The sequence below is a fragment of the Hoplias malabaricus genome, chromosome 13, assembly GCF_029633855.1.
Source record: "Hoplias malabaricus isolate fHopMal1 chromosome 13, fHopMal1.hap1, whole genome shotgun sequence".
Lineage (NCBI taxonomy): Eukaryota > Metazoa > Chordata > Actinopteri > Characiformes > Erythrinidae > Hoplias > Hoplias malabaricus.
Window position 1 is genome coordinate 1,558,248 of NC_089812.1, and position 12,254 is coordinate 1,570,501.

General features: G+C 42.8%; 2 protein-coding genes across 2 annotated transcripts in view; one reads left to right on the forward strand and one right to left on the reverse strand.

Annotated features, from left to right (window-relative positions):
- arhgdig (Rho GDP dissociation inhibitor (GDI) gamma) overlaps positions 1-6,917 on the reverse strand; it is a 43,199-nt gene extending 36,282 nt beyond the window's left edge. The window contains exon 1 of the mRNA XM_066641861.1: positions 6,826-6,917. The gene's annotated coding sequence lies outside the window, so the exon portion shown is untranslated. The remainder of the gene's footprint in view (positions 1-6,825) is intronic.
- Positions 6,918-7,932: 1,015 nt separating this feature from the next.
- Positions 7,933-11,529, forward strand: LOC136665169 (retinal cone rhodopsin-sensitive cGMP 3',5'-cyclic phosphodiesterase subunit gamma). Its single transcript, XM_066642758.1, has 4 exons — positions 7,933-7,986; positions 9,005-9,177; positions 10,174-10,214; positions 11,162-11,529. The coding sequence occupies exons 1-4, from the start codon at positions 7,933-7,935 to the stop codon at positions 11,236-11,238; spliced, it is 345 nt and encodes a 114-aa protein (XP_066498855.1). The 3' UTR covers positions 11,239-11,529.
- The last annotated feature ends 725 nt before the right edge of the window (positions 11,530-12,254 follow it).

A 12,254-nucleotide genomic window follows, 5' to 3' on the forward strand; every position in this document is an offset into this window, starting at 1 on the left:
CACTATAAAAACAACACTTGATATATAACATAGGGTGACCAGACATCCTCTTTTTTAGACTTAAAAAAAATGTCCTGGCGGAATTTCACAAACGTCCGGGATGTTGTTTTTCTAGAGCTTACATAGAACTTCGAGAAGTTTCGTTCACAAACTAGTCCCTCCCTCCCCTACTCCGATTGGTTCGCTTGAGAGAGAAGGGGGCGTGGTGAAGTAGCCTAAAATCTTCTGATTGGACGGTCTGACTGTAGAGCTACCGTTATTGGTCCATAACCTTCTCTGTAGACATTTAATTGGTCAGTCTGCACGTCAGTAGTCCTTGTTTACGTCAGGCAAAGCTCATGTACCTACCCTCAGCTCGAGCAGCTATGCCGAAACGTAAATGTAAGTTCTCGGATGAATTAAAAAAATAAAGTCCCATGTTTTATGTAGGAAATAAATTTATAAAGGACCTAAAAGCACACATGGGTTCAGCTAAGAATAAAATGGCAGTGACGTGTCCTCTTTTTCACCATCTCAGATCTGGTCACCTTAGATATAATATATATCTCAAATATATAATATAATTATATTAAATAGTATATACAAATATATATTAAAAGTGTTGGTTTTAGAGTGCATATATATCAAGGATGTTTTTATGTGTTGCATGAAATAAAATAATCTCCAGGTATATACTTTGAGAATACATGTACAGTTTGAAGATTTAATATTATACAACACTTGAACAGTAAGTTAAAACAAAAAAAAGTACATTTAAAAGTGTCCTTCTGTAAGTGACCTATCAAATTAGCATTAGCTCCTTTAGACCCCGTGTCCACCTGTATACAGATACTTTTAAAAACTATTTTTTGTCAGCTTTTTTTTGGCTGATAACGCAGCCGTTCTCATGTTAATCTGGACTTGGGTCTTTTCAAACATGGAGAGAGGAAAATGGATCTGTTTTTAAAAAATAAACAGATCCATTTGGATGGGGCCTTAATCTACCTTCCTCTCTTCTCTCCACTTCCTGTATCTGTAATTTCAAATTAAAAGCCCTCTGTAGCTATTTCTGCAGGGACTTCTCGATATTACACAGCATTCCGAAGCAGCCACGGCAACAGTTCTGCAGTGGTGGCCCATGGCTCTGCAAAATGAATGTAGCGGAAACACTGCACTTGACATCAAAGCTAACAAAAGCCACCTTTATGACAGTTGGGGCCCATTTGGAATAAGCGTTTCTAAATGTTTGTGTCGGTTTTCACGAAAGGTGTATGTAGCTGTTATGCAGCCTTCAAAACAGTGGGTTATCTTCTTATTCATTGTGTTTTTATTACATTTTTAGGTTTTATGAGAAAGCCTTAGAATTTCAATAAGACTTTGCAGCAGAACCGCAACCCTGACATGGATTAAGCAGCAAAGAAGATGATGATGATGGTGATGACTTTGCAGCAGATGTTCATCTTATAACCTTATAAGGAGAGATACGGAAATGTGCAACACACCTCTTCTCTGGGGCAAGAACCTTTCAACATATCTGACATTCTTCAGGCAAGCACATACCCGTACATCAAGGATTTAAGCAGCTGGCTTACCATCTTAAGACCTTAGTGCGTACTTCGGCATCGTTGTAGCGCCACCTTAAAAATGATAAAGGTCTCTAGTAAAAGCAATGGTTGTACACTTTCAAAATAAAGGTGCGCAATCTGGTTCTCTGCAACATGAGGTCAAAGAACATGTAGAAGAACAACATCTCCTCCAACAATTCCAGGAAAGGGGTGTTCAGAGGAAAGAACCCTCATTAAATGTATTTGTAAACTGGACTAGAACCTACATGAACTACAAGAACCCATTACTCAGACCTTCAACAACACACACAACGGGGTGTGCTCCCAGACAGGGATTAGGCTTAGTCCTGGACTACACAGCATTATGAATTGTGATTTTCCATTGAAATGAGAATATAGTCGTGGACTGAGCTGAATCGCTGACTAAGAAACCAGCCAAATGTGATTTATCTTCACAGAAATACAAGCATTCAAAATGGATGCTCTGGAGCCACCCAACGCCACCATGCTCAAGTTTTGGCCTACGGTGTGTCAAGGTCCCAGTCCTGGGCCGTGGAGCTGTGGGTCTGTATTGTCTAGACTCTGGAGTGATGCCAGAACTAATCATCCACCATCAGAACCTGACCTCTGTAATATTTACGTGGCTGCCATGAAATTCTCACAGCAATGTGAGTGTGAAGATTGCTTAGAAGAGTAGATCTTGTTATGGCAGTAAAAGAGGAACACACAACTGATTCATCATCATCATCGGTTCAGAAACTGTGGATGAGCTGGTGTCCACCAAGAACCGTAATCGGGGGGTCCCTTTGTTAGTCAGTATGGGGCAAACACTTTAGTCTTATTTCTGTAGTCATACACACATTATTTGTAACTGCTTATCCAGTTCAGGATCGGAATCAATCGGCAGACTGCAGGAACACACCCTGGATATGGCGACACCACCTGTTGCGCCATTGTGCCTCCCCTTCAGTTTTGAGAACAATTTATATCGCTGCTGCAAACTCTAAGCACTTTTTAACAAGATGAAGTGCATTTTACATGTATCAGCTACTCAAACATCAAACAAAAACACACCACCACCTCAGGATCACACAGAATAGCCACAGGCCATGAGGCAGGAGCTATATTTGTGTTAACATATGCCATTCCACCTTTTGGAGGGGAGCTAAAGCAGCTCGTGTTTTCACCAGAAGAGCAAACAGGAGAGAGATAACTGACCAACTCTCTACAGCTTCACCCTGTGACCAACCAATACTGCTGCACTTGTTTCAAGCAATTCAACAGGCTTCTTCATTAAATTAACACCTAGGGTAGAGAACATGATGCTGTGTACGCATCATGGCTGCCACGCATTTCCTGTGTCCGTTTGGTGCGTAGGTTGTGCACATCCTCTACGAGAGGGTAGGTGGCAGTGCAGGCGATCAACAGCATCACAATGGTGGAATGTTTTGAAGAAGGCTGTGTCAGAGCCTAATCTGCAATTACCTATGTTTTTCTCTGGTCTGCCCTCTAGTGGAAGCTCCCAGTTACAAACGTAGCATTTAGGCAAATATGTGAACAGTTACGTTCATGATGCAGATGGCCAAAGAGTACGTATTTGTCGCAAACCCAGTACGGTTTACAACTACTATTTCACTATAACATGCTCTTTAAATTTATTTTTTGGGTCCAATTGGGTCAATTATTAGGTCATGCCCCCCCCCCCCCGGGACACTCTGTAAATCACACCATGCCCTTGAGTACACATAAATGATGCTCTACAAAGTTCTCGTTTTGAACTTAGCTTGCTGTGTCACCAATTAAAGATTTATAGGCCTTTGTTGAAGCTAAATATAATAAAATAACCTGCTTTTTTAGCTGCGCTCGCCTGGTTTCCTCCTGCCCTCATCACTGGAAACAGTTGCGCAAACAGGATGTGAGCCGAAGCTGCTGTTTGAAGCTGACCGCAGAGCTGCTAACACGACTAGCATCCCGTTCTAGATAACAGCACGGTGCTACGTGCATCTGAGCTCACTAGAAAGCTTCACAGTGTTCAGTGCGTACAAGTCCACCCCACAGTTAGAGACATGAGAACATGAGGTGAATGAGTGAATGATTTCATAAATCAGACACACTTTATAAATGAGTACGTAAAGTCCATCTAGCGCTTTGAGACACCATGGTTTTGCATGAACTTAACAGAAGTACACTCCAGGATCTGTGATCCTCTTGCATCCAGTTAAGCTTTAGTTCTTTTTATAAAAATAAACCTTGCATCTCCATTTTTGTACCTCCTTATACTTCTGAAAGTTCATGAGGAACAAAGCAACAGAAATGGTCTAAAAAGACTTGGGCTCTTCAGAAAGTCACAAAGCTTCCTCTGGAACGTTCTGCCCTCTGTGTCGTGACCATATAAGGAACTGCATCTCTAAGCTGTTCTAAGCGCTGTCGTGCTGTATTTAGCTATGCAAAACAAGCCATTGTAGTTAACCACGGGCTGCTGAGGATTTGATGGCATTCAGACTCATAAACCTATAGGTCTGTGGGTTGGAAGATAGTTCACATTTAAAAAAACGATGGTTCTCCAAGGGTTTTTCAGTAAAGAATATGGTTCCATATAGAACCCTGAACACTTGAAGAACCGTTCACAAAGGGGTTCTTCAGATTGATGGATTCGCATTCTCCATTAACCTGATGAACCCCTTCATGATGCAAAGAACCCTTTAATCATGCACAGTGCTCTTTAAGTGCTCATGGTCCTAGAACCCTTGAAGGACCATCATTTTTAAGCGTGTGCATCAACTCCTAAGCCCTGTCACTCCAGAGACTCCACAGCTCCAATGCAACACGGCCCAGTCCTTTACACCCCACTAGCTGACACACATGTCCACCTTGAAGCAGTTGAATTTTGGAAGTACAGCGCAAGAGAAACGGAAGTGAGATAGATGTTTCGATCAATAAACAAAGGTCCTGTTTATCGAGAGCTGCCAGTAACAAACACAGCTTCCTCCTCAGACTCTGGCATTGTTGCAACAACAGAAAGGGGGAACTACAGCATGTTTCAGAGGGGAGGGCTTCTCAGAAACACTCGTTTGTTTGTGGAGAGAGAGAGAGAGAGAGAGAGAGAGAGAGAGAGAGAGAGAGAGAGACGTATATACTGTTCAGACACAAACAAACACAAACACAACAAAATAAAATAACTACAATAACAGACTGAATAAACCTCGGCTTGTGTCCGCACGCATGCACTCGTGGCTGAATGCCATCAGATCCTTCTCACAGCAATGTTCCAGCATCTAGTGTAAAGCCTTCCCACAAGAGTAGGAGCTGGTACTGCATCAGACTCTGAGTAAAGGAACACTAGGCTAGTGTATGATTTTTTAAATATATTTTTGCTCCTGGGGCAATTTGCTCTTAGTGTAATTCACTTTTACAGCACTGTACTGAAATCAATGAGGATGGGAGGAGGAGAAAGGGGGAGGGGTGGTTTCCTACCCTCCTCCACAAGTTACATAGTGCAGTTCCTGCAGTGCCAAGCCCAGAGTAGCAATGACAGAGGCTCTGTTTTCCATAATACAAGTCAGTGAAGCATCACAATGATTTTGAAGCTGTAATTTTATGATACAAATATTACATACCGTTCCTTTAAGACCCAATGCTGGATAAACAAGAGCCCAAAAACCTTTGGTCATCCAGCGAGCACAGAGCTCAGAGACGACCCAGTGACCAACGCGATCAATAGTAACAGCTTCCACATCTTTAACAGGGTTTGGTTCTTCAACGCCATGACACATTTACACACAATGAAATAACGTTGGTAATGACATACGTCCTCCACCTTTCTCATCAGAACGAGGCTCAGAGGCGTCGCAAAAACAAATAAACATAAAAATATTAATATCTCGTGTTTTACGGCCCTCTAAACCCTGTCCGTGTGCAATGAGGCTTCATAAAACAGCCATTATTCCTGGGTTCTCGGTAGAGGGCTGATGGATTCTCTTATACTGCTGATGGAGGCACATCACTTCGACCATAAATGCCTTTTACTGCATCTACACACAGACGTCCACCCAGCCGTTTCACAGAGCGTGGGTCACCCCTAAACCCAAGCACAAAGCTGGTCCCTTTAAATCACATTACAACATTGTTCTACTCAGATCCAACCCAATGGTGACCTTAGGCTCATGTGCAGCCGCTCCAGGGCATCCTGTTTTATCTGTGCATTTCTACAGCGGTTATACACACTGCAATAAAAACTGTGAAATATAGGCTTAATTAAAGTTGGAAAAAGGAATTAAAGTGGAGGACCGGCCTCTGTTGCAGAGTGTCATGTGTGTTGAAGAGGATGTGGTTAAGAGCCATGGCACTGAATGCGTGGGTTAGTCATAACGAATATTGCACATATAGCCGAGCGCAAACCTTTAGAGCCCCTCATGAAACTGCATTTAATTTAGTTGTACACATCCTCTACAGCGAGCGCACTGTGCACATCACACTCACTTCCTGAATTACACAACCCACCAAAAGTGGTCAGTAATAAAGCTTAATCGGTCCCATTTCCACATTATTCTTGATAAATTAAGCCTCCTGTAGCTTTTTAAACAACAAAATCTCAAAGACTACACCCCCAATGCTGTCACTGAACAACTTGATTTTACAGTTTAAAATCTGATGCCTGCAACAGGCTCCGGAAAAAGAATGAAAGCAAATTTCCTGCTGTGTTCCAGCTCAGAATCACAGTCTGGTCAAGCACATGCACTGTTTAAGCAATGTGCAGAATGAAGCCTGGTCTTATCCTGCTGAAATAACCATGGACTTCTCAGAAGAAAAAAAAACAAAACAAAACAAAACAGGGAAATGCAGAAACATGGAAGGAAAGTGTATTCAGTGTGAATTTGACCAGAGAGGTGCCAGACACATGCATGTCACACACCATTATCTATATCACTACAGGTTTAAAACGTTTATATGAATTCAACATCTGCGAGACAGTTTCATTTAAAATAAAAGTCATTCTCATAATAAAATAAGTTACTGTAAGTGATTAAGAGCACGAGTTCCGAGCCCAATACGCTCCAGAATCTGAGATTTTAACACAGACATGAGTTTAAAAACACAGCAGAATATTAATTCATCCACTACATCATGAGGACGTTATTTAAAAACGTTAATTTGCACTGAACGAAGTTTTAACGTCTTTTAAAAAATGTAATAGCTTTTTTTTCTACGAATGATCCTCCATTTATAGATTTAAAAAAATAACAAAGGAAGTAAAATCATGAAAATGAAAAATATTCCTCACCTCCTCGTCCTGTTCAGACTTGCAAATCTTCCTCTAAAAGCAAAGTGAACAGTGTGAGTTATTTAAACCCACCTGTTTTCAACGGATGCCCGCCTTCTGTGCGCTCTGATTGGCTTTTACATGAGGCTTTTAAAATGCAGAGCCAATCAGAGCAGAGGAAAGACGGAACCTGCCTGAAAACGGTTGGGAAGCGAAAAATACACCCTAGCGAATAAACTTCCGCTAAATTGTTCTTATCTGATTGTGTTACGAGTGTTTTGTTCGTGTTTGTTTATTTTTTTTAGAGTCAAAACATCGTTAATATTAAACTAACTGCAAATAAACGGCAATAATATATTTGTGAAAATATATTTCTTTACATTTCCCTAACGCTGTTTTGCAGCGCTGCTGCCATCTAGTGGTCAGACCAAAGAGGAGTCCCGCCGCCTTTCCCCAACCTGGGTGAAGTGGTTGATTGAAAGGAATATAAATATATATATTAAATAACACAAACTGGGCCATTAACTGACTATAAAGTGAGGTGATTGTTTATCTCATGTGAGCTGGATGTATATAAACTTAACAAAAAGTAATTCATTGATAAATGCTGTGTTTGCCAGGTGAGTCCAAAGCTATGGAGACGAGTAAGAGAGTAAGTGGAGAGGTTGAATTCAGACTCTTTTGTGAGATGAAGAAGTAAGAGTTAAAGAAGAGAAACCGTTCTTTAATCTCGAGCCTTAGATCAAACACAGCAGAGAACAGAGGAAGTTTAGCCTCAGGCCAGAACTCTCTCTCTCTCTCTCTCTCTCTCTCTCTCTGGTAGCTTTCAATTATTCTATTTAAATGTTATTATATATATATCTCAGAGGCGATTGCTCTAAGACTGCAAGGGAAGCTCAGCTTCCCCTAAAATGTAAAAAAATAAGTGATCAAATATATACTGTTGTGTGTACATGTCAGTGAATAAATATGCACTACAACGCGCTCAACTTTTGTTCAGAATCAGCTTCTTATCACTGGTAAAGACGCGGCTTTCCTCTCAATCATTCCCGCAGCTTCACAGTGCTTTAAACAGAGTTCAATAGTGAAGCAGCGAAGTGCAGCGAAACGAGACGAGTCATTGGATAAATGCTGGGCTTTGTCCCGCCCATCGGACGCTCAGCGTCTCTGGGGGTCTATGGGGTAGTGGACTGGCCTCGGCTGGCCCGGACGCTCAGCTTCTGCATGATGATTGGATGATCTGTCTGAGGCTGAACCCCTTTTTGATTGACAGTGAAATGAGCGAATCAGCGATCCTTTGGTGTAAAGATCCGTGGAAGCACAGGCGGACACACTTCACATGGGCCAAGGCCGTTTAAGCCTAGCTCTGCTGGCCATTGAGAGGACACTAGTCAAGTCCCTGGAAAAGACGCCTTGTTGGTACGACAGGGTCACAGATCATTTTCTTAAAAAGAAACGGAGGGTAGAATTTACGTATAAATAAACCCACACATTTTATGATGTAGGCTGGAACTGAGCTTCCCCTCCTTGAAAGACCAGCATTTCTTTTTTTTGTGAATCTGTCTCACCACCTCAGAATGCTAAGGGTACCACAGTCTGTGAACCACAGCTCTAGAGTAATGGAGCTCCACCTAAAGGCCGTGGGATGATTTGGAGTGATGTGTGTCCATCACCAGCACCTGTTCAGAAATGTTTGGCCGTGCAGGGTTTGATTCCCACTGACTCACATTCAACACTAAAATATGACGCTTGGACCAGCCACATATGAACCTAAGATCATCCAATGCCAAGTGCAGGACAGAGGGGGTTAATAAGCCCAGCTCTGGGGGGCTGTTGCGTTCTGAAGCGTTTTGCAAATGCAGAGCTAGAGGAGCTGAGTGGAGCACACTGAGGTTAACAGGGTTAATTCATCTCGTTGGCAGGAATAGTATTAGTGACGCAAATGTCTCTCTCTCTCTCTCTCTCTCTCTCTCTCTCTCTCTCATACTGAAGAGATGTGTGTTTGTGTATGTATCCAACCAACTCAGATTGTCTCCACCTGCTCAGACACAGTACCAGAGGCCGGGTGACAGATAACATCCACACACACCCCACACTGAGGTAAGCCCACCTCCTCTACATTTCCATTATTCAGTTTCAGTAATTAATAATGAGATATTCAATATATTTTTTCTCATAAAGTGTGTTGTTTTCATTCCAGATCAATATGAGTTCAGACAGCAGCAGTAACAGTAATGTCAGCGTCAGCGATGTGTCCAGCTGTCCCACCCGAGCCGTGAATGGACCCACGACCCCCAGGACCGGTCCACCCAAATTTAAACAGAGGATGACCCGGCATTTCAAGAGCAAACCTCCCAAGAAGGGCGTTAAAGGGTATGTCTCCAACTCTGAGATTTTACAGTGGTGTGGTAACCCAACCTCTCTGTTGAAATGAAGGGCATTAATCAAGAGCTCATTCCCTCTGTAATAAATGTTAGAATGTTGTTGTATTTAAAGGCAACGTTCCCAAATGTAATCAAAAAACACTTTTTTTTTATAAAATTCAGAAGATATTTCCTCACCATTTGCACTGGAAACTGGTGTAATGTGTTTACAAAACCCCAGTGTCAATAAACGAGTAAAAAAACAAAGTGGCTTGGTCAGAGATGCAAGGCTTTCTCTCTTTCTGCTCACTGCAGAAAAATGGCCTCCAAATGTTGAAAATCATGAAAATAGATGAGGAAATGTCTTTATTCCAGTTCCACAGGTGGATAACATTGACTTATTTTTGCTGTTTCAGTTTAACTGCATGAAAATAAACACAGACAGAATGTGCTCAAAACATTAAACATTTCTGTTTCTAATTTAAACTGTGAATACAAACTTACAGAGAAGTTCAACTTCACAAACAGCACTCATTTTTCTCCTCAAACATACCATTCCACCTTAAAAGACGTGGAGCTTCTGAATGTAAACAGAGAAAACTGCAGTTCCCCAGAATCGCTGACGTTCCCTTTAATGACATAGAGCCACAAAAACCTTAGTGAGGTCAGGTACTGATGCTGGAGGATAAGAACCTGATCCCAAGTCATTGCAAGGGTTTCGGATGGAGCTCCATCACTCCGGAGAATAACACATCCCAGTGTTGAGAGGCTTAAAACTCCTCTAGCCACTACTTGGCATTGAGCATGGAGACATCTGCTTAAGCTCATGTACATCTACTCCACAGCAGACCCGTCCTTTCTTTTCACTTCAGTGTCCAAGAATAGTTTTCTCAGTTAGTGTCCTCCTCCAGTCATGTTGAGCTTCAGTGAAAATAGAAAGAAAGATGTCAGACATTTTAAGCTTCACCTGGCTTCATTTTCACACTTTCCATCTTCTTTACTTCAGATTCGGAGATGAAATCCCTGGAATGGAGGGCCTTGGTAACGGTGAGTGAGGGGATATTACTGTCTTTCATTCATTCATTCATTGTCTGTAACCCTTATCCAGTTCAGGGTCGCAGTGGGTCCAAAGTCTACCTGGAATTATTGGGCGCAAGGCGGGAACACACCCTGGAGGGGGCGCTAGTCCTTCACAGGGCAACACACACTAACACATTTACTCACACACTCACACCTACGGACACTTTTGAGTCGCCAGTCCACCTACCAACGTGTGTTTTTGGACTGTAGGAGGAAACTGGAGCACCCGGAGGAAACCCACACAGACACAGAGAGAACACACCACACTCCTCACAGACAGTCACCCGGAGGAAACCCACACAGACACAGGGAGAACACACCACACTCCTCACAGACAGTCACCTGGAGGAAACCCACGCAGACACAGGGAGAACACACCACACTCCTCACAGACAGTCACCCGGAGGAAACCCACGCAGACACAGGGAGAACACACCACACTCCTCACAGACAGTCACCCGGAGGAAACCCACGCAGACACAGGGAGAACACACCACACTCCTCACAGACAGTCACCCGGAGGAAACCCACGCAGACACAGGGAGAACACACCACACTCCTCACAGACAGTCACCCGGAGGAAACCCACGCAGACACAGGGAGAACACACCACACTCCTCACAGACATTCACCCAGAGGAAACCCACGCAGACACAGGGAGAACACACCACACTCCTCACAGACAGTCACCCAGAGGAAACCCACACAGACACAGGGAGAACACACCACACTCCTCACAGACAGTCACCCGGAGGAAACCCACACAGACACAGGGAGAACCCACAACCTCCAGGTCCCTGGAGCTTTGTGACTGTGACATCTACCCGCTGCACCAAAGTGCCGCCCTTACTGTCTTTCAGTCTCTCTAAAGATTATTCCGTGATGTCTGGTTAATCAGCTCTTTTGTCCTGCAGATTACACAGTGGTGTGTCCCTGGGAGGCCTTCAGTCACCTGGAGCTGCATGAACTTGCTCAGTACGGCATCATCTGATCATCAACGTTCAGCCTGACCTACTCACCTCAGCTCCGTACCCTAGACTAGACTTTTGCGCCTCAGTCTGCTGATGAACCTTTAGAGCCCCAGGGACGTTACTGGGTTTGTTTTGCTACTTTTACATTGGACTCTTTTCTGTGGACAGTGGACTCATGTCACACCACAGCACACATGTGGTCTGTCTATGGAATCTGCAGGATTTTATCTAGAACAAGGGATTATTCACATATTTTTCACCCAATGCTGAGGGGCTTTACGCCCTGTAGCCCCTGATTGGCAGTGATCGGGGTGAATCACATGTCCGGTCACTTCAGTGTCACATTTTATTTCATGTGTGTGTGTGTGTGTGTGTCCTATTGTGTCCACATTGAGTGCAGCTTAAAGTGTAGACATTTAAACATGTGGTGTACATTGCTGTGTGATATTTGCTGGAACTCTAGACAATGTTTTGACAGAAAATGCCTTTCCTTTTATTAGTGGTGAATGCATTAGTGGCTTTAATTATTTAGCCGTACGCTAAAATGCAACATTTTCTTATATTAGATTTTCTAGAATAGTCCTCTGTGAAATATTTAATAATAATATTGCTTTAATAATAAAAGTCTTAATATTTTATTCCCATGTTTGTGACTGTTTGTGTTGGCAGAATTCCTCAAAAATGGTTTTGCAATATTTTATACAACCCTTTTTCACTTTGATGTACAAGTAAGATCATAGTAACCACCTTGGATATGCTACCAGCTCCCTAGCTATGTTTTTAAACACTAATACAAAATGGTGGAAGCCCAAAATAGTGCAGCTATTTAGTGAATTGGGCACCGTTTTACACGCACAAAGCGCTAGGATCCTAGCATAACAAGCACCTAACAACATAGCACCACCTTAGCAACCACCTGGGAGATGTTAACTGTGACCAGTTTAAAGCACTTAAAAACATATTAAAGCAAGCACCTAATCACATTGTAACACCCTAGCAACCACCTGGGAGATGTTCCTAGCCACTTAGCAACCAC

Coding starts and splice junctions, on each gene's coding strand:
- LOC136665169 (XM_066642758.1), top strand. CDS start 7,933: ATGCTGGGCTTTGTCCCGCCCATCGGACGCTCAGCGTCTCTGGGGGTC. Junction 7,987..9,004: donor CGTCTCTGGGGGTCTATGGG/GTAGTGGACTGG, acceptor TTTTCATTCCAG/ATCAATATGAGTTCAGACAG. Junction 10,215..11,161: donor AATGGAGGGCCTTGGTAACG/GTGAGTGAGGGG, acceptor TTTGTCCTGCAG/ATTACACAGTGGTGTGTCCC.